Genomic DNA, 24,814 nt, shown 5'->3' with positions numbered 1-24,814 from the left:
AGAAAACAGAATTGACATTTTACAGTAGGAGTAATAGTTTAGAAAACAGAATTGACATTTTACAGTAGGAGTAATAGTTTAGAAAACAGAATTAACATTTTACAGTAGGAGTAATAGTTTAGAAAACAGAATTGACATTTTACAGTAGGAGTAATAGTTTAGAAAACAGAATTGACATTTTACAGTAGGAGTAATAGTTTAGAAAACAGAATTGACATTTTACAGTAGGAGTAATAGTTTAGAAAACAGAATTGACATTTTACAGTAGGAGTAATAGTTTAGAAAACAGAATTGACATTTTACAGTAGGAGTAATAGTTTAGAAAACAGAATTGACATTTTACAGTAGGAGTAATAGTTTAGAAAACAGAATTGACATTTTACAGTAGGAGTAATAGTTTAGAAAACAGAATTGACATTTTACAGTAGGAGTAATAGTTTAGAAAACAGAATTGACATTTTACAGTAGGAGTAATAGTTTAGAAAACAGAATTGACATTTTACAGTAGGAGTAATAGTTTAGAAAACAGAATTGACATTTTACAGTAGGAGTAATAGTTTAGAAAACAGAATTGACATTTTACAGTAGGAGTAATAGTTTAGAAAACAGAATTGACATTTTACAGTAGGAGTAATAGTTTAGAAAACAGAATTGACATTTTACAGTAGGAGTAATAGTTTAGAAAACAGAATTGACATTTTACAGTAGGAGTAATAGTTTAGAAAACAGAATTGACATTTTACAGTAGGAGTAATAGTTTAGAAAACAGAATTGACATTTTACAGTAGGAGTAATAGTTTAGAAAACAGAATTGACATTTTACAGTAGGAGTAATAGTTTAGAAAACAGAATTGACATTTTACAGTAGGAGTAATAGTTTAGAAAACAGAATTGACATTTTACAGTAGGAGTAATAGTTTAGAAAACAGAATTGACATTTTACAGTAGGAGTAATAGTTTAGAAAACAGAATTGACATTTTACAGTAGGAGTAATAGTTTAGAAAACAGAATTGACATTTTACAGTAGGAGTAATAGTTTAGAAAACAGAATTGACATTTTACAGTAGGAGTAATAGTTTAGAAAACAGAATTGACATTTTACAGTAGGAGTAATAGTTTAGAAAACAGAATTGACATTTTACAGTAGGAGTAATAGTTTAGAAAACAGAATTGACATTTTACAGTAGGAGTAATAGTTTAGAAAACAGAATTGACATTTTACAGTAGGAGTAATAGTTTAGAAAACAGAATTGACATTTTACAGTAGGAGTAATAGTTTAGAAAACAGAATTGACATTTTATAGAAAAAGAGCTGAGTGTTGAGTAAAAATAGGATCCTTTGTTTCTGTACGGTTGTTGACCTTGTTGGGCCAGTGGAGTGAGTCTGCTGTACACGTCACTGGATCTCACTCAACTGGCACCCAACAACAATCAACACACACCTCTGATCAACTGGCCCCCAACAACAATCAACACACACCTCTGATCAACTGGCCCCCAACAACAATCATCACACACCTCTGATCAACTGGCACCCAACAACAATCAACACACACCTCTGAGCAACTGGCCCCCAACAACAATCAACACACACACCTCTGATCAACTGGCACCCAACAACAATCAACACACACACCTCTGATCAACTGTCACCCAACAACAATCAACACACACCTCTGATCAACTGGCACCCAACAACAATCAACACACACCTCTGATCATCTGGCCCCCAACAACAATCAACACACACACCTCTGATCAACTGGCCCCCAACAACAATCAACACACACACCTCTGATCAACTGGCACCCAACAACAATCAACACACACACCTCTGATCAACTGGCACCCAACAACAATCAACACACACACCTCTGATCAACTGGCCCCCAACAACAATCAACACACACCTCTGATCAACTGGCACCCTACAACAATCAACACACACACACCTCTGATCAACTGGCCCCCAACAACAATCAACACACACCTCTGATCAACTGGCACCCAACAACAATCAACACACACCTCTGATCATCTGGCCCCCAACAACAATCAACACACACACCTCTGATCAACTGGCCCCCAACAACAATCAACACACACACCTCTGATCAACTGGCACCCAACAACAATCAACACACACCTCTGATCAACTGGCCCCCAACAACAATCAACACACACACCTCTGATCAACTGGCCCCCAACAACAATCAACACACACACCTCTGATCAACTGGCACCCAACAACAATCAACACACACACCTCTGATCAACTGGCACCCAACAACAATCAACACACACACCTCTGATCAACTGGCCCCCAACAACAATCAACACACACCTCTGATCAACTGGCACCCTACAACAATCAACACACACACACCTCTGATCAACTGGCCCCCAACAACAATCAACACACACCTCTGATCAACTGGCACCCAACAACAATCAACACACACCTCTGATCATCTGGCCCCCAACAACAATCAACACACACACCTCTGATCAACTGGCCCCCAACAACAATCAACACACACACCTCTGATCAACTGGCACCCAACAACAATCAACACACACCTCTGATCAACTGGCCCCCAACAACAATCAACACACACACCTCTGATCAACTGGCCCCCAACAACAATCAACACACACACCTCTGATCAACTGGCACCCAACAACAATCAACACACACACCTCTGATCAACTGGCCCCCAACAACAATCAACACACACACCTCTGATCAACTGGCACCCAACAACAATCAACACACACCTCTGATCAACTGGCACCCAACAACAATCAACACACACCTCTGATCATCTGGCCCCCAACAACAATCAACACACACACCTCTGATCAACTGGCCCCCAACAACAATCAACACACACACCTCTGATCAACTGGCACCCAACAACAATCAACACACACCTCTGATCAACTGGCCCCCAACAACAATCAACACACACCTCTGATCAACTGGCCCCCAACAACAATCAACACACACACCTCTGATCAACTGGCCCCCAACAACAATCAACACACACACCTCTGATCAACTGGCACCCAACAACAATCAACACACACACCTCTGATCAACTGGCCCCCAACAACAATCAACACACACACCTCTGATCAACTGGCACCCAACAACAATCAACACACACCTCTGATCAACTGGCCCCCAACAACAATCAACACACACACCTCTGATCAACTGGCACCCAACAACAATCAACACACACCTCTGATCAACTGGCACCCAACAACAATCAACACACACCTCTGATCAACTGGCACCCAACAACAATCAACACACACCTCTGATCAAGTTGAATTGAATGGTATTGAAAAGACTGTTGACGTTGCATCACACCAACGGGTTTCACATCTTATCCTTTAGACAAGAGGTAACCTGTGACCCCCCCTAGAGGACAATCCACAACAAAACGACGTCACCTTTCAGAAACGGAACTAAACTAAACGTGAGGACAGAATGACTTTATTAGCAAGATTAGTGTACACACTGACACACATCAGTATATAATCCTATTGGTATCATACACACACACACACACACACATCAGTATATAATCCTATTGGTATCATACACACACACACACACACACATCAGTATATAATCCTATTGGTATCATACACACACACACATCAGTATATAATCCTATTGGTATCATACACACACACACTGACACACATCAGTATATAATCCTATTGGTATCATACACACACACACACACACACATCAGTATATAATCCTATTGGTATCATACACACACACACACACACACATCAGTATATAATCCTATTGGTATCATACACACACACACATCAGTATATAATCCTATTGGTATCATACACACACACACACACACATCAGTATATAATCCTATTGGTATCATACACACACACTGACACACATCAGTATATAATCCTATTGGTATCATACACACACACACACACATCAGTATATAATCCTATTGGTATCATACACACACACACACACACACACACACACACACACACACACACACACATCAGTATATAATCCTATTGGTATCATACACACACACACACACACATCAGTATATAATCCTATTGGTATCATACACACACACACACACATCAGTATATAATCCTATTGGTATCATACACACACACACACACACATCAGTATATAATCCTATTGGTATCATTGTGTACAACATACACACACATACACACACACACACATCAGTATATAATCCTATTGGTATCATTGTGTACACATACACACACACACACACACACACACACATCAGTATATAATCCTATTGGTATCATTGTGTACAACATACACACACACACACACACACACACACACATCAGTATATAATCCTATTGGTATCATTGTGTACAACATACACACACACACACATACACACACATACACACACACACACATCAGTATATAATCCTATTGGTATCATTGTGTACAACACAATGATACCAATACGATACACTATACATTGTGTACAATCATTGTGTACAATATACACACACACACACACACACACACACATACACACACACACACATACACACACACACACACACACACACATACACACACCGCACAATTTTTCGGGAAAATAAATATATTTATCTCATACAAAAATAATCTCTATCAATTAAAGGCCAAAACCAAATAGCAAAGCCTGGCTGTATATAAGACTGAAACTATAATGTGTAAATAAGTCAATATAAGTACTGTCATTTGATAATGGACTTATTCACAGTCCCGGGTTGTGAAGTCTTCATCCCAGCAGAGAGAGTTAGTGGTGGTGCTGAAACTCGGGAGGGTTAATATCAAGTTATTTTTGTTAAACAGCAGTGTATAAGGTTGGAGTGAAGCACAAGCTGAAAGAGTGACATTCAGGCGGCCATATTGGACCGTTGTGTCAGAATCTCCTCTGGGTTCTCGGGCGGTTGTCGGTGGAGACCGTGCGGTGTTTACGGTGTGCAGCACCCGTCCCTTCCTCTGTCTGAGAGGAGACAGGAAACGGTCATGTTTAACAACACTCAGAGTCAACCATCATCTACAAATGAATTCAAATCAATCACAAGTGTTGGTACAAACATTTATTCTTTCAAAACCACTGAGATACTCACAAAGGGCACTTCGCCACGTAGGAAAGCTTGATCTGCAGGGCTGCCTCCAGCTGAGGCCTGCACATCTGCAATGTATCACAATATCATGTCAGAGAGGGAGTAGGGGGTGGAGACGAGACCACTGGAAAACTCTGGGCTCTAGTTAGGGTCCCTAGACACGGGCAGTAACAGGCTGATCAAAGTTGTCGTTGCAGGGTTGTACTCACATTGCAGCCGACGATTGAGTCGATTCAGGGACAGCAGCACTTTCTGCTCCTCCAGGGAGATGTTGGTGATGGTGGAGACCTGGCCCTGCTCTTGGGCTTGGTGCCCCCGGACTTGGTGCCCCTGGTGCCCCCGGGCTTGGTGCCCCTGGCTGTGGCTTGTAGTGATCGATTGGCCCTGGTGCTGGCTGTGACCTCCACCTGGCTCTAGCCTCTGGGATGGCACCGTCTCCTTGGCAAACACTATATCACTGTCTGCCAGCAGGCCTTCACTGTGGGCCTCCACTTCTGCATACTCTGAACCAAAAAGCACAGTCAATCCAGGCAGCACAGACCACACAGTCAGTATAGTCAACACAGACAGTATAGTCAATACAGACAACACCGTCAGTATAGTCAACACAGACAGTACAGTCAACACAGACAGTATAGTCAATACAGACAACACCGTCAGTATAGTCAACACAGACACCGTCAGTATAGTCAATACAGACAACACCATCAGTATAGTCAACACAGACACCGTCAGTATAGTCAATACAGACAACACCGTCAGTATAGTCAACACAGACAACACAGTCAGTATAGTCAACACAGACAGTATAGTCAATACAGACAACACCGTCAGTATAGTCAACACAGACACCGTCAGTATAGTCAATACAGACAACACCGTCAGTATAGTCAACACAGACACCGTCAGTATAGTCAACACAGACAACACCGTCAGTATAGTCAACACAGACAACACTGTCAGTATAGTCAACACAGACACCGTCAGTAAAGTCAATACAGACAACACCGTCAGTATAGTCAATACAGACAACACCGTCAGTATAGTCAACACAGACAACACCGTCAGTATAGTCAACACAGACAACACCGTCAGCATAGTCAACACAGACAACACAGTCAGTATAGTCAATACAGACAACACCGTCAGTATAGTCATCACAGACAACACAGTCAGTATAGTCAACACAGACACCGTCAGTATAGTCAATACAGACAACACCGTCAGTAGAGTCAAAACAGACAACACCGTCAGTATAGTCAACACAGACAACACCGTCAGTATAGTCAATATAGACAACACCGTCAGTATAGTCAACACAGACAACACAGTCAGTATAGTCAATATAGACAACACCATCAGTATAGTCAACACAGACAACACGTCAGTATAGTCAACACAGACAACACCGTCAGTATAGTCAACACAGACAACACCGTCAGTATAGTCAACACAGACAACACGTCAGTATAGTCAACACAGACAACACCGTCAGTATAGTCAACACGGCAAAGACAGTCAACACAGTAAAGACAGTCAACACAGTAATCACAGTCAACACAGTAAAGACAGTCAACACAGTAAAGACAGTCAACACAGTAAATACCATCAACACAGTAAAGACAGTCAACACAGTAAAGACAGTCAACACAGTAAAGACAGTCAACACAGTAAAGACATTCAACACACACGTATTGTGTCTCCATGTGTCTATCGCCGATCAGAACATTGACCGATTAGCAACTAGCTGTCCTCTCAAGAGGAAGCTTGTAAAAAATAAAAACAATTGTTCAAATGAATTATGCAAAAGAGATGGCAAACAAGTTAAGCTGCTCAGCTGATTGGTTGACATTGAGTAAATTGAGAAATGTAAACAAAAAAAATCACAAAAAGAACAAAAAATGATATGACCAAATAAGGATAAATGATGTAAAACACAAGGGGACAAACCTTTGGAGTACCGTAAATCATGACAACACAAACCTTTGGAGTACCGTAAATCATGACAACACAAACCTTTGGAGTACCGTAAATCATGACAACACAAACCTTTGGAGTACCGTAAATCATGACAACACAAACCTTTGGAGTACCGTAAATCATGACAACACAAACCTTTGGAGTACCGTAAATCATGACAACACAAACCTTTGGAGTACCGTAAATCATGGCAACACAAACCTTTGGAGTACCGTAAATCATGACAACACAAACCTTTGGAGTACCGTAAATCATGACAACACAAACCTTTGGAGTACCGTAAATCATGACAACACAAACCTTTGGAGTACCGTAAATCATGACAACACAAACCTTTGGAGTACCGTAAATCATGACAACACAAACCTTTGGAGTACCGTAAATCATGACAACACAAACCTTTGGAGTACCGTAAATCATGACAACACAAACCTTTGGAGTACCGTAAATCATGACAACACAAACCTTTGGAGTACCGTAAATCATGACAACACAAACCTTTGGAGTACCGTAAATCATGACAACACAAACCTTTGGAGTACCGTAAATCATGACAACACAAACCTTTGGAGTACCGTAAATCATGACAACACAAACCTTTGGAGTACCGTAAATCATGACAACACAAACCTTTGGAGTACCGTAAATCATGACAACACAAACCTTTGGAGTACCGTAAATCATGACAACACAAACCTTTGGAGTACCGTAAATCATAACAACACAAACCTTTGGAGTACCGTAAATCATGACAACACAAACCTTTGGAGTACCGTAAATCATGACAACACAAACCTTTGGAGTACCGTAAAATCATGACAACACAAACCTTTGGAGTACCGTAAATCATGACAACACAAACCTTTGGAGTACCGTAAATCATGACAACACAAACCTTTGGAGTACCGTAAATCATGACAACACAAACCTTTGGAGTACCGTAAATCATGACAACACAAACCTTTGGAGTACCGTAAATCATGACAACACAAACCTTTGGAGTACCGTAAATCATGACAACACAAACCTTTGGAGTACCGTAAATCATTACAACACAAACCTTTGGAGTACCGTAAATCATGACAACACAAACCTTTGGAGTACCGTAAATCATGACAACACAAACCTTTGGAGTACCGTAAATCATAACAACACAAACCTTTGGAGTACCGTAAATCATAACAACACAAACCTTTGGAGTACCGTAAATCATGACAACACAAACCTTTGGAGTACCGTAAATCATGACAACACAAACCTTTGGAGTACCGTAAATCATGACAACACAAACCTTTGGAGTACCGTAAATCATGACAACACAAACCTTTGGAGTACCGTAAATCATGACAACACAAACCTTTGGAGTACCGTAAATCATGACAACACAAACCTTTGGAGTACCGTAAATCATTACAACACAAACCTTTGGAGTACCGTAAATCATGACAACACAAACCTTTGGAGTACCGTAAATCATTACAACACAAACCTTTGGAGTACCGTAAATCATGACAACACAAACCTTTGGAGTACCGTAAATCATGACAACACAAACCTTTGGAGTACCGTAAATCATGACAACACAAACCTTTGGAGTACCGTAAATCATGACAACACAAAACTTTGGAGTACCGTAAATCATAACAACACAAACCTTTGGAGTACCGTAAATCATAACAACACAAACCTTTGGAGTACCGTAAATCATGACAACACAAACCTTTGGAGTACCGTAAATCATGACAACACAAACCTTTGGAGTACCGTAAATCATGACAACACAAACCTTTGGAGTACCGTAAATCATGACAACACAAACCTTTGGAGTACCGTAAATCATGACAACACAAACCTTTGGAGTACCGTAAATCATTACAACACAAACCTTTGGAGTACCGTAAATCATGACAACACAAACCTTTGGAGTACCGTAAATCATGGCAACACAAACCTTTGGAGTACCGTAAATCATGACAACACAAACCTTTGGAGTACCGTAAATCATGACAACACAAACCTTTGGAGTACCGTAAATCATGACAACACAAACCTTTGGAGTACCGTAAATCATGACAACACAAACCTTTGGAGTACCGTAAATCATGACAACACAAACCTTTGGAGTACCGTAAATCATGACAACACAAACCTTTGGAGTACCGTAAATCATGACAACACAAACCTTTGGAGTACCGTAAATCATGACAACACAAACCTTTGGAGTACCGTAAATCATTACAACACAAACCTTTGGAGTACCGTAAATCATGACAACACAAACCTTTGGAGTACCGTAAATCATTACAACACAAACCTTTGGAGTACCGTAAATCATGACAACACAAACCTTTGGAGTACCGTAAATCATGACAACACAAACCTTTGGAGTACCGTAAATCATTACAACACAAACCTTTGGAGTACCGTAAATCATGACAACACAAACCTTTGGAGTACCGTAAATCATTACAACACAAACCTTTGGAGTACCGTAAATCATGACAACACAAACCTTTGGAGTACCGTAAATCATTACAACACAAACCTTTGGAGTACCGTAAATCATTACAACACAAACCTTTTGGAGTACCGTAAATCATTACAACACAAACCTTTGGAGTACCGTAAATCATGACAACACAAACCTTTGGAGTACCGTAAATCATTACAACACAAACCTTTGGAGTACCGTAAATCATTACAACACAAACCTTTGGAGTACCGTAAATCATGACAACACAAACCTTTGGAGTACCGTAAATCATTACAACACAAACCTTTGGAGTACCGTAAATCATTACAACACAAACCTTTGGAGTACCGTAAATCATGACAACACAAACCTTTGGAGTACCGTAAATCATGACAACACAAACCTTTGGAGTACCGTAAATCATGACAACACAAACCTTTGGAGTACCGTAAATCATTACAACACAAACCTTTGGAGTACCGTAAATCATGACAACACAAACCTTTGGAGTAACGTAAATCATGACAACACAAACCTTTGGAGTACCGTAAATCATGACAACACAAACCTTTGGAGTACCGTAAATCATTACAACACAAACCTTTGGAGTACCGTAAATCATGACAACACAAACCTTTGGAGTACCGTAAATCATGACAACACAAACCTTTGGAGTACCGTAAATCATGACAACACAAACCTTTGGAGTACCGTAAATCATGACAACACAAACCTTTGGAGTACCGTAAATCATGACAACACAAACCTTTGGAGTACCGTAAATCAGGACAACACAAACCTTTGGAGTACCGTAAATCATGAGAACACAAACCTTTGGAGTACCGTAAATCATGACAACACAAACCTTTGGAGTACCGTAAATCATTACAACACAAACCTTTGCAGTACCGTAAATCATTTCAACACAAACCTTTGGAGTACCGTAAATCATGACAACACAAACCTTTGGCTATGGCCAATCATTTCAATCACTATTTCCCTGGGAAAGGGGACAAACTGAGAAGTGAAATGACAACACTGAACAGCATCATAGTTTTGTATAAAATATCTAATAATGAAAGAGAAGGATCGCTGTTCTGAATTTGGTCACGTTTGTGTGGAAGAGGTGGAAAACCTATTGTTATCCATCAATAATGAGGAGCCACCAGGTATAGATAACCTAGATGGTAAACTATAGACAACCTAGATGGTAAACTATTGTTATCTATCAATAATGATGAGCCACCAGGTATAGACAACCTAGATGGTAAACTATAGACAACCTAGATGGTAAACTATAGACAACCTAGATGGTAAACTATTGTTATCTATCAATAATGATGAGCCACCAGGTATAGACAACCTAGATGGTAAACTATAGACAACCTAGATGGTAAACTATAGACAACCTAGATGGTAAACTATAGACAACCTAGATGGTCAACTATAGACAACCTAGATGGTAAACTATTGTTATCTATCAATAATGATGAGCCACCAGGTATAGACAACCTAGATGGTAAACTATTGTTATCTATCAATAATGATGAGCCACCAGGTATAGACAACCTAGATGGTAAACTATAGACAACCTAGATGGTAAACTATAGACAACCTAGATGGTAAACTATAGACAACCTAGATGGTAAACTATAGACAACCTAGATGGTAAACTATAGACATCCTAGATGGTAAACTATAGACAACCTAGATGGTAAACTATTGTTATCCATCAATAATGATGAGCCACCAGGTATAGACAACCTAGATGGTAAACTATAGACAACCTAGATGGTAAACTATAGACAACCTAGATGGTCAACTATAGACAACCTAGATGGTAAACTATAGAGAATGGTAGCAGACTGTATTACCACCAGGTATAGACAACCTAGATGGTAAACTATAGACAACCTAGATGGTCAACTATAGACAACCTAGATGGTAAACTATAGACAACCTAGATGGTCAACTATTGTTACCTATCAATAATGATGAGCCACCAGGTATAGACAACCTAGATGGTAAACTATAGACAACCTAGATGGTCAACTATAGACAACCTAGATGGTCAACTATTGTTACCTATCAATAATGATGAGCCACCAGGTATAGACAACCTAGATGGTAAACTATAGACAACCTAGATGGTAAACTATAGACATCCTAGATGGTAAACTATAGACAACCTAGATGGTAAACTATTGTTATCTATCAATAATGATGAGCCACCAGGTATAGACAACTTAGATGGTAAACTATAGACAACCTAGATGGTAAACTATAGACAACCTAGATGGTAAACTATTGTTATCTATCAATAATGATGAGCCACCAGGTATAGACAACCTAGATGGTAAACTATAGACAACCTAGATGGTAAACTATAGACAACCTAGATGGTAAACTATAGACAACCTAGATGGTAAACTATAGACATCCTAGATGGTAAACTATAGACAACCTAGATGGTAACCTATTGTTATCTATCAATAATGATGAGCCACCAGGTATAGACAACCTAGATGGTAAACTATAGACAACCTAGATGGTAAACTATAGACAACCTAGATGGTAAACTATAGACATCCTAGATGGTAAACTATAGATAACCTAGATGGTAAACTATAGACAACCTAGATGGTAAACTATAGACAACCTAGATGGTAAACTATAGAGAATGGTAGCAGACTGTATAGACAACCTAGATGGTAAACTATAGACAACCTAGATGGTAAACTATAGACAACCTAGATGGTCAACTATAGACAACCTAGATGGTAAACTATAGAGAATGGTAGCAGACTGTATTACCACCAGATATAGACAACCTAGACGGTAAACTATAGAGAATGGTAGCAGACTGTATTACCACCAGATATAGACAGCCTAGATGGTAAACTATAGAGAATGGTAGCAGACTGTATTACCACCAGATATAGACAACATAGATGGTAAACTATAGAGAATGGTAGCAGACTGTATTACCACCAGGTATAGACAACCTAGATGGTAAACTGTAGAGAATGGTAGCAGACTGTATAGACAACCTAGATGGTAAACTATAGAGAATGGTAGCAGACTGTATTACCACCAGATATAGACAACCTAGATGGTAAACTGTAGATAATGGTAGGAGACTATATTGCCATCCCTATTGACCATATCTTTAACCAAAGCCTAAAGGAGTGTCTGTCCACAGGCATGGAAGGACCTAAAGGATTTCCACTGCCTAAAAATAGTAAAGCACCCTTTGCTGGCCCCAACAGCCACCCAATCAGTTTGCTGCCTGTTCTTAGTAAACAGATGGAGACGACACAATGCTACCCGCTAACTTTCAGCTTATAGAGGAGAACACTCCACTTGCACTGCACTGACTCAGATGACTGCTGATTGGTTAAAAGAAATGGATAATAAGATGATAGTTGGGGCTGTTATTGTTAGATTTCAGTGCAGCCTTTGATGTTATTGATCATAAATTGTTACAAAAAAAAATCCACTTTTCTATGGCTTTACACCACCTGTCATCACATGGTTGGTTATTTATCAATAGAACCCAGAGAGTGTTCTTTAATAGAAGCTTCTCTAACATCAGATATGTACAGTGCGGTGTCCCTCAGGGTCATTTCCTTGAGCCGTTACTCTTCTACAGATTTACAAATGATTTGCCGCTGGGCTTACAGGCAGCTAGAATGACGGATGTATGAGGATGTTTCCACACTCTTACAGGCAGCTAGAATGACGGATGTATGAGGATGTTTCCACACTCTTACAGGCAGCTAGAATGACGGATGTATGAGGATGTTTCCACCTTCTTACAGGCAGCTAGAATGACGGATGTATGAGGATGTTTCCACCTTCTTACAGGCAGCTAGAATGACGGATGTATGAGGATGTTTCCACCTTCTTACAGGCAGCTAGAATGACGGATGTATGAGGATGTTTCCACCTTCTTACAGGCAGCTAGAATGACGGATGTATGAGGATGTTTCCACACTCTTACAGGCAGCTAGAATGACGGATGTATGAGGATGTTTCCACACTCTTACAGGCAGCTAGAATGACGGATGTATGAGGATGTTTACACACTCTTACAGGCAGCTAGAATGACGGATGTATGAAGATGTTTCCACACTCTTACAGGCAGCTAGAATGACGGATGTATGAAGATGTTTCCACACTCTTACAGGCAGCTAGAATGACGGATGTATGAGGATGTTTACACACTCTTACAGGCAGCTAGAATGACGGATGTATGAGGATGTTTCCACACTCTTACAGGCAGCTAGAATGACGGATGTATGAGGATGTTTCCACACTCTTACAGGCAGCTAGAATGACGGATGTATGAGGATGTTTCCACACTCTTATAGGCAGCTTGAACGACGGATGTATGAGGATGTTTCCACACTCTTACAGGCAGCTAGAATGACGGATGTATGAGGATGTTTACACACTCTTACAGGCAGCTAGAATGACGGATGTATGAAGATGTTTCCACACTCTTACAGGCAGCTAGAATGACGGATGTATGAGGATGTTTACACACTCTTACAGGCAGCTAGAATGACGGATGTATGAGGATGTTTACACACTCTACACGTCAGCACCCAAAGCCAACGAGCTACCTGGGATTCTAAATAAGGAGTTACAGTCAATTAATAATGAATAAATACATCTCAGACTAAACGCATTGACTTGGTTCAAAGCATTCTCTAAGACCTAAACCTCAACCGGTGTTGTACGTAAAAGGGAGTGACCATTGAACAAGTTGAGGAAGCTAAACTCCTAGGAGTAACATTGGATGGTCAATTATCATAGTCATATTGGCAAAGTTGTTTTGAAGATGGGGAGAGACGTCTGTAAAAAGAAAAATCTAGGTTCAGGCTCTGGTATACTCCCCATCTTTATTACAGTCCAGAAATATGGCCAAGTGCAGCAAGGAAAGACCCAGCAAAGCTTCAGCTGGCTGAAAACAAAGCACCACACCTTGCCCTTAACTGTACACACAGAAGTAACATCAACAACATGAATGAAAGTCTTTCCTGGTTGAGGGTTGACGAGAGATTAACTGCTTCTCTTTATTGTTTTTATGAGAAATAATACTCTGATGAAAATGTCATATTGTCTGCATTATCAAATAACATTCAGCTCAGACACCCATACATACCCCACTAGACTTACCACCAGAGGTCTCTTCAGACACCCATACATACCCCACTAGACTTACCACCAGGGGTCTCTGCAGACACCCATACATACCCCACTAGACATGCCACCAGGGGTCTCTTCAGACACCCATACATACCCCACTAGACTTACCACCAGGGGTCTCTGCAGACACCCATACATACCCCACTAGACATGCCACCAGGGGTCTCTTCAGACACCCATACATACCCCACTAGACATGCCACCAGGGGTCTCTTCAGACACCCATACATACCCCACTAGACATGCCACCAGGGGTCTCATCACAGTCCCCAAGTCCAAAACGAACTCACGGCAACACACAGTATTATACCAACTAGACATGCCACCAGGGATCTCTTCAGTCCCCAAGTCCAAAACGAACTCACGGCAACAGACAGTTTTATACAGAGCCGTGATTGCATGGAACTCACTACCATCTCCAGTTACTCAAGCAAACAGTAACATTACCTTTAAAACAGATTAAAAAACAACTCATTGAACAACATTTATTAACGACAAGCTTGCCATAAAAAAAGGGTTATTGACTCATCACATTTCAGCTTTTACATTTGAATTCATTTGTAAAAATGTAAAAAACACAATTCCACTTTGACATTATGTGGTATTGTGTGTCGGCCAGTGACAAACACATCTACATTGAATCCATGTTAAATTCAGGCTGTAACACATCAGAATGTGGGAAAAGTCAAGGGGTGAGACTACTTTGTGAAGTTGCTGTAGATCATAGAATTTCCTCAGCTATCAGTGCTGTGTTACTTGTCATGTTTTGTGCTTTAGTGTTTTGTTCCATGTTTTGTGCTTTCTGAGGACCCCAGGAAGAGTATCTGCTGCTTCCGCAAAAGCTAACGGGGATCCCAATAACACAAACACAGTCAACATGGACAATACAGTCAGCACAGTCAACATGGACAATACAGTCATCACAGTCAACACAGTCAACATGGACAATACAGTCATCACAGTCAACACAGTCAACATGGACAATACAGTCAGCACAGTCAACATGGACAATACAGTCACCACAGTCAACACAGTCAACATGGACAATACAGTCAACATAGAAATCAGTCAACATAGACAATACAGTCAGTACAGTCAACATGGACAATACAGTCAGTACAGTCAACATGGACAATACAGTCATCACAGTCAACATGGACAATACAGTCAACACAGTCAACATGGACAGTACAGTCAACATGGACAATACAGTCAACATAGACAAATACAGTCAACATAGAAATCAGTCAACATAGACAATACAGTCATCACAGTCAACATGGACAGCACAGTCATCACAGTCAACATGGACAGCACAGTCAACACAGTCAACGTGGACAATACAGTCACTACAGTCAACATGGACAATACAGTCAGCACAGTCAACATGGACATTACAGTCATCACAGTCAACATGGACAATACAGTCAACACAGTTGACATGGACAATACAGTCAATATGGACAATACAGTCAGTACAGTCAACATGGACAATACAGTCAGCACAGTCAACATGGACAATACAGTCAACATGGACAATACAGTCAGCACAGTCAACATGGACAATACAGTCAACACAGTCAACATGGACAGTACAGTCAGCACAGTCAACATGGACAATACAGTCAACACAGTCAACATGGACAATACAGTCAACACAGTCAACATGGACAATGCAGTCAACATGGACAATACAGTCAGCACAGTCAACATGGACAATACAGTCAGTACAGTCAACATGGACAATACAGTCAACACAGTCAACATGGACAATACAGTCATCACAGTCAACATGGACAATACAGTCAACACAGTCAACATGGACAATACAGTCAACATGGACAATACAGTCATCACAGTCAACATGGACAATACAGTCAACACAGTCAACACAGTCAACATGGACAATACAGTCAGCACAGTCAACATGGACAATACAGTCAACATGGACAATACAGTCAACACAGTCAACACAGTCAACATGGACAATACAGTCATCACAGTCAACATGGACAATACAGTCTTCACAGTCAACATGGACAATACAGTCAACATGGACAATACAGTCAACACAGTCAACATGGACAATACAGTCAACACAGTCAACACAGTCAACATGGACAATACAGTCAACACAGTCAACATGGACAATACAGTCATCACAGTCAACATGGACATTACACAGTCAACACAGTCAACATGGACAATACAGTCAGCACAGTCAACATGGACAATACAGTCAACATGGACAATACAGTCATCACAGTCAACATGGACAATACAGACATCACAGTCAACATGGACAATACAGTCAACACAGTCAACATGGACAATACAGTCAACACAGTCAACACAGTCAACATGGACAATACAGTCAACACAGTCAACACAGTCAACATGGACAATACAGTCAGCACAGTCAACATGGACAATACAGTCAACACAGTCGACATGGACAATACAGTCAACATGGACAATACAGTCAACACAGTCAACATGGACAGTACAGTCAGCACAGTCAACATGGACAATACAGTCAACACAGTCAACATGGACAATACAGTCAACACAGTCAACATGGACAATACAGTCAACATGGACAATACAGTCATCACAGTCAACATGGACAATACAGTCAGCACAGTCAACATGGACAATACAGTCAGCACAGTCAACACGGACAATACAGTCAACATGGACAATACAGTCAGCACAGTCAACATGGACAATACAGTCAACATGGACAATACAGTCAATCACAGTCAACATGGACAATACAGTCAGCACAGTCAACTTGGACAATACAGTCAACACAGTCAACCTGGACAATACAGTCAACACAGTCAACACAGTCAACATGGATAATACAGTCAGCACAGTCAACATGGACAATACAGTCAACATGGACAATACAGACATCAGAGTCAACATGGACAATACAGTCAGCACAGTCAACATGGACAATACAGTCAACACAGTCAACATGGACAATACAGTCAACACAGTCAACATGGACAATACAGTCAACACAGTCAACATGGACAATACAGTCAACATGGACAATACAGTCAACATGGACAATACAGACATCAGAGTCAACATGGACAATACAGTCTACACAGTCAACATGGACAATACAGTCAACACAGTCATTACAGTCAACATGGACAATACAGTCAACACAGTCAACATGGACAATACAGTCATCACAGTCAACATGGACAATACAGTCAACACAGTCAACATGGACAATACAGTCAACACAGTCAACATGGACAATACAGTCAACACAGTCAACATGGACAATACAGTCAACACAGTCAACATGGACAATACAGTCAACACAGTCAACATGGACAATACAGTCTTCACAGTCAACATGGACAATAAGGTCAACATGGACAATACAGACATCACAGTAAACATGGACAATACAGTCATCACAGTCAACATGGACAATACAGTCAACATGGACAATACAGTCAACATGGACAATACGGTCAACATGGACAACACAGTCAACATGGACAATACAGTCAACATGGACAATACAGTCATCACAGTCAACATGGACAATACAGTCAACATGGACAATACAGTCAACATGGACAATACAGTCAGCATGGACAACACAGTCAACATGGACAATACAGTCAACATGGGCAATACAGTCAGCACAGTCAACATGGACAATACAGTCAACACAGTCAACATAGAATCCACAGTCAACATAGACAAAACAGTCAACATAGAACTCACAGTCAACATAGACATCGCAGTCAGCATAGACAATACAGTCAGCATAGAACTCACAGTCAACATAGACATCACAGTCAGCATAGACAATACAGTCAGCATAGAAATCACAGTCAACATAGAATTCACAGTCAACATAGACAATACAGTCAGCACAGTCAACATGGACAATACAGTCAACATAGAAATATCAGTCAGCAGAGTCAACATATAAATCACAGTCAACACAGACAACATATACTATACACTCACCGGCCAGTTTATTAGGTACCCCACCCATGTCATGAAAATGGAACGCTCCTACAGACAGTGAACCATGTGGCCGTGGCTTGCTATATAAAGAAGGCAGACAGGCATCGAGGCATTCAAGTGACCTTGGTATGATCGAGGCATTCAAGTGACCTTGGTATGATCGAGGCATTCAAGTGACCTTGGTATGATCGAGGCATTCAAGTGACCTTGGTATGATCGAGGCATTCAAGTGACCTTGGTATGATCGAGGCATTCAAGTGACCTTGGTATGATCGAGGCATTCAAGTGACCTTGGTATGATCGAGGCATTCAAGTGACCTTGGTATGATCGAGGCATTCAAGTGACCTTGGTATGATCGAGGCATTCAAGTGACCTTGGTATGATCGAGGCATTCAAGTGACCTTGGTATGATCCAGGCAAGCAAGTGACCTTGGTATGATCGAGGCATTCAAGTGACCTTGGTATGATCGAGGCATTCAAGTGACCTTGGTATGATCGAGGCATTCAAGTGACCTTGGTATGATCGAGGCATTCAAGTGACCTTGGTATGATCGAGGCATTCAAGTGACCTTGGTATGATCGAGGCATTCAAGTGACCTTGGTATGATCGAGGCATTCAAGTGACCTTGGTATGATCCAGGCAAGCAAGTGACCTTGGTATGATCGAGGCATTCAAGTGACCTTGGTATGATCGAGGCATTCAAGTGACCTTGGTATGATCGAGGCATTCAAGTGACCTTGGTATGATCGAGGCATTCAAGTGACCTTGGTATGATCCAGGCAAGCAAGTGACCTTGGTATGATCGAGGCATTCAAGTGACCTTGGTATGATCGAGGCATTCAAGTGACCTTGGTATGATCGAGGCATTCAAGTGACCTTGGTATGATCGAGGCATTCAAGTGACCTTGGTATGATCGAGGCATTCAAGTGACCTTGGTATGATCGAGGCATTCAAGTGACCTTGGTATGATCGAGGCATTCAAGTGACCTTGGTATGATCGAGGCATTCAAGTGACCTTGGTATGATCGAGGCATTCAAGTGACCTTGGTATGATCGAGGCAAGCAAGTGACCTTGGTATGATCGAGGCATTCAAGTGACCTTGGTATGATCGAGGCAAGCAAGTGACCTTGGTATGATCGAGGCAAGCAACTGTTGGCCTGGTATGGTTCCCAATCAGAGGCAGCTGTCTATCGTTGTCTCTGATTGGGGATCATATTTAGGCAGCCTTTTCCCACTGGGTGTTTGTGGGATCTTGTTTTTGTGTAGTGAGCACTTCATGACTTCACGTTTCGTTTGTTTCTGTTTTGTTTTTGTGAGTTTCATTTATTAAAACATGTGAAACTCTACGCAGTCTGCGCCTTCGTCCATTTATTCTAACAACGACCGTGACACTATTGCAGCAGACGACCACACCAGGTTCCTATCAGCTAAAAACAAGAAGAACCGGCTCCAGTTGGGCACGCCTGAGTCCATGGACCCATCCTGCTCGGTGTCAACGGTACCACTGATGGCAGTGGGGTGTCCAATCTGCAGCAACTGAGTGATGTTATCGTATCAGCGTGGACCAACATCCCTGTGAAACGTTTTCCACAGGTAGAATCCATGCTCCAAAGCATTCAGGCTGTTCTGGAGGCAAAGGGGTTACGAACCGGTACTATATGGGTGTACCTAATAAACTGGCTGGTGGGTGTACATTACAGTCAACAGCACAGTCAACACAGTCAGTATTGACGTTAGTCTGGACTCAAGCAGCACATTTAGCGCTGATGTTAATGTCACAACAAATACTCCAGGTGTCCAGCAAAAATCCAGAGAAATACCACCTTACGTATAGATACACACTACTTATACACACATTACCACAGATACTCCCATACCTTCATGTTGATGTGTCAGGTCATGTTTGCTGTGTAATGGTGTTATCAGCACCATGGCCTGTGGAAAACAAAACACATACAGACACGAAGAAAAAGTGTATTTACAATGTTCTGCAGCAGATTCAGTCTTTACAATGTTCTGCAGCAGATTCAGTCTTTACAATGTTCTGCAGCAGATTCAGTCTTTACAATGTTCTGCAGCAGATTCAGTCTTTACAATGTTCTGCAGCAGATTCAGTCTTTACAATGTTCTGCAGCAGATTCAGTCTTTACAATGTTCTGCAGCAGATTCAGTCTTTACAATGTTCTGCAGCAGATTCAGTCTTTACAATGTTCTGCAGCAGATTCAGTCTTTACAATGTTCTGCAGCAGATTCAGTCTTTACAATGTTCTGCAGCAGATTCAGTCTTTACAATGTTCTGCAGCAGATTCAGTCTTTACAATGTTCTGCAGTAGATTCAGTCTTTACAATGTTCTGCAGCAGATTCAGTCTTTACAATGTTCTGCAGCAGATTCAGTCTTTACAATGTTCTGCAGCAGATTCAGTCTTTACAATGTTCTGCAGCAGATTCAGTCTTTACAATGTTCTGCAGCAGATTCAGTCTTTACAATGTTCTGCAGCAGATTCAGTCTTTACAATGTTCTGCAGCAGATTCAGTCTTTACAATGTTCTGCAGCAGATTCAGTCTTTACAATGTTCTGCAGCAGATTCAGTCTTCATCATGAAGTCATTGTGTTCTACTCTATTACATACAAGAAAACACAGCGTAATGACACATTTACTACTCTGTGTTTTAATTAAATAAACTACTGTATACACTTAACTAATTCATTAACTACACGTGTTGTAACAGATAAACATGACTATACAGCAGAACGCATACTACACTAGTCACCCTATCAAAAACTACAGCCCGACCTGACAATAAAGAGACCCAGTCACAGTCCCTGCCTTCCCAGTGAATTGCCATATTGACCCGGACTCAAACACAACAAGTTCTAAAACACCCTGTGTTCACAGTAGGATATCAACTATCCCACAATGCAACTGAAGTGCCCAATGCATGCAGCTACCTGAACTGTCATGTACAACTGGCATGTAGTCTATCTGAGACTGAGATTAGGAGGGTACCTGACGGTTTATTTGAGACTGAGATTAGGAGGGTACCAACCAGCCAACCTGAGACTGAGATTAGGAGGGTACCTGACGGTTTATTTGAGACTGAGATTAGGAGGGTACCAACCAGCCAACCTGAGACTGAGATTAGGAGGGTACCTGACGGTTTATTTGAGACTGAGATTAGGAGGGTACCAACCAGCCAACCTGAGACTGAGATTAGGAGGGTAACTGACAGTTTATTTGAGACTGAGATTAGGAGGGTACCAACCAGTCTATCTGAGACTGAGATTAGGAGGGTACCAACCAGTCCACCTGAGACTGAGATTAGGAGGGTACCTGACAGTCTATCTGAGACTGAGATTAGGAGGGTACAACCAGCCCACCTGAGACTGAGATTAGAGTGTTTGAGGGGATCAATTTGAGCAAGGCCAGATACAAAATCGCTAATCTTGGTCACATGGGTGACATTGGACGGGGATTTGTGCAATGCTGCAATGTGCCTGTATTCATGTACCTGGGACTGTGAGGGTAGAGGAAGGGAAGCCTGTACCTGAGAGGGTAGAGGAAGGGAAGCCTGTACCTGAGAGGGTAGAGGAAGGGAAGCCTGTACCTGAGAGGGTAGAGGAAGGGAAGCCTGTACCTGAGACTGGGAGGGTAGAGGAAGGGAAGCCTGTACCTGAGAGGGTAGAGGAAGGGAAGCCTGTACCTGGGACTGGGAGGGTAGAGGAAGGGAAGCCTGTACCTGAGAGGGTAGAGGAAGGGAAGCCTGTACCTGGGACTGGGAGGGTAGAGGAAGGGAAGCCTGTACCTGAGACTGGGAGGGTAGAGGAAGGGAAGCCTGTACCTGAGAGGGTAGAGGAAGGGAAGCCTGTACCTGGGACTGGGAGGGTAGAGGAAGGGAAGCCTGTACCTGAGACTGGGAGGGTAGAGGAAGGGAAGCCTGTACCTGAGACTGGGAGGGTAGAGGAAGGGAAGCCTGTACCTGAGACTGTGAGGGTAGAGGAAGGGAAGCCTGTACCTGTACCTGAGACTGAGAGGGTAGAGGAAGGGAAGCCTGTACCTGACACTGGGAGGGTAGAGGAAGGGAAGCCTGTACCTGAGACTGGGAGGGTAGAGGAAGGGAAGCCTGTACCTGAGACTGGGAGGGTAGAGGAAGGGAAGCCTGTACCTGAGAGGGTAGAGGAAGGGAAGCCTGTACCTGAGAGGGTAGAGGAAGGGAAGCCTGTACCTGAGAGGGTAGAGGAAGGGAAGCCTGTACCTGAGAGGGTAGAGGAAGGGAAGCCTGTACCTGAGACTGGGAGGGTAGAGGAAGGGAAGCCTGTACCTGAGAGGGTAGAGGAAGGGAAGCCTGTACCTGGGACTGGGAGGGTAGAGGAAGGGAAGCCTGTACCTGAGAGGGTAGAGGAAGGGAAGCCTGTACCTGGGACTGGGAGGGTAGAGGAAGGGAAGCCTGTACCTGAGACTGGGAGGGTAGAGGAAGGGAAGCCTGTACCTGAGAGGGTAGAGGAAGGGAAGCCTGTACCTGGGACTGGGAGGGTAGAGGAAGGGAAGCCTGTACCTGAGACTGGGAGGGTAGAGGAAGGGAAGCCTGTACCTGAGACTGGGAGGGTAGAGGAAGGGAAGCCTGTACCTGAGACTGTGAGGGTAGAGGAAGGGAAGCCTGTACCTGAGACTGTGAGGGTAGAGGAAGGGAAGCCTGTACCTGTACCTGAGACTGAGAGGGTAGAGGAAGGGAAGCCTGTACCTGACACTGGGAGGGTAAAGGAAGGGAAGCCTGTACCTGAGACTGGGAGGGTAGAGGAAGGGAAGCCTGTACCTGAGACTGGGAGGGTAGAGGAAGGGAAGCCTGTACCTGAGACTGGGAGGGTAGAGGAAGGGAAGCCTGTACCTGAGACTGGGAGGGTAGAGGAAGGGAAGCCTGTACCTGAGACTGGGAGGGTAGAGGAAGGGAAGCCTGTACCTGAGACTGGGAGGGTAGAGGCAGCCTTCTGTTCCCTGAGCCAGTTGTTCCTCTCCTCCTGGCCCCACTACCACGACTCTCCTGGGGTCGTCTCCTCACCACGCTCCTGGCTGATCACAATAATATAGAATAATGCTAAATAAATGTGCATTTATTACCAATGAGGTAATCAAATGTTCCATAATTATGTTTTTTTTAAAGGAAATTGCATCGTCAGAGAAACAAATCAAATGGATGAAAACCTTAATAGAATTTGAGTTATCAGTGTCAAATGTGTACAATAATATAATCGATGCGGTGCCTGTTAATTTATCATTGAATCACAGCCTACTTCTCCAAACGGCACAATCGTGAAAAAAGCACAATCGTTGCACCAATGCAATGTGTACCTAACCATAAACATCAATGCCTTTCTTAAAATCAATACACAGAAGTATATATTTTTAAACATGCATATTTAGTTAAAAGAAATTCATGTCAGCAGGCAATATTAAACTCGGTCAATTGTGTCACTTCTCTTGCGTTCGTTGCACGCAGAGTCAGGGTATATGCAACAGTTTGGGCCACCTGGCGCGTTGTGAACTAATTTGCCCGAATTTTACGTAATTATGAGAACATTGAATTATGAGATAACATTGAAGGTTGTGCAATGTAACAGCAATATCTAGACTTAGGGTTGCCACCCGTTAGATAAAATACAGAACGGTTCCGTATTTCACTGAAAGAATAAACGTTTTGTTTTCGAAATGATCGTTTCCGGATTTGAGCATATTAATGACCAAAGGCTCGTATTTCTGTGTGTTATTATATTATAATTAAGTCTATGATTTGATAGAGCTGACTGACTGAGCAGTGGTAGGCACCAGCAGGCTCGTAAGCGTTCATTCAAACAGCACTTTCATGCGTTCTGCCAGGAGCTCTTCACAATGCTTCAAGCATTGAGCTGTTTATGACTTCAAGCCTATCAACTCCCGAGATTAGGCTGGCAACACTAAAGTACCCATTAGA

At 42.0% G+C, this 24,814-nt stretch overlaps 1 protein-coding gene across 1 annotated transcript in view; it reads right to left on the bottom strand.

The window, feature by feature from the left end:
* Positions 1-4,119: 4,119 nt before the first annotated feature.
* Positions 4,120-24,814, bottom strand: part of cep126 (centrosomal protein 126) — a 47,959-nt gene continuing 27,264 nt past the window's right edge. Inside the window, exons 8-12 of the mRNA XM_031791307.1 lie at positions 23,807-23,916; positions 20,727-20,784; positions 5,380-5,673; positions 5,174-5,238; positions 4,120-5,046 (exon numbers count right to left, since the gene is read on the bottom strand). Coding sequence (XP_031647167.1) covers positions 4,963-5,046; positions 5,174-5,238; positions 5,380-5,673; positions 20,727-20,784; positions 23,807-23,916 — 611 coding nt within the window. The 3' untranslated portion in view covers positions 4,120-4,962. The remainder of the gene's footprint in view (positions 5,047-5,173; positions 5,239-5,379; positions 5,674-20,726; positions 20,785-23,806; positions 23,917-24,814) is intronic.

Source organism: Oncorhynchus kisutch, linkage group LG15, assembly GCF_002021735.2.
Source record: "Oncorhynchus kisutch isolate 150728-3 linkage group LG15, Okis_V2, whole genome shotgun sequence".
NCBI classification, from domain to species: domain Eukaryota; kingdom Metazoa; phylum Chordata; class Actinopteri; order Salmoniformes; family Salmonidae; genus Oncorhynchus; species Oncorhynchus kisutch.
This window is presented reverse-complemented; position numbering and strand designations above follow the sequence as displayed.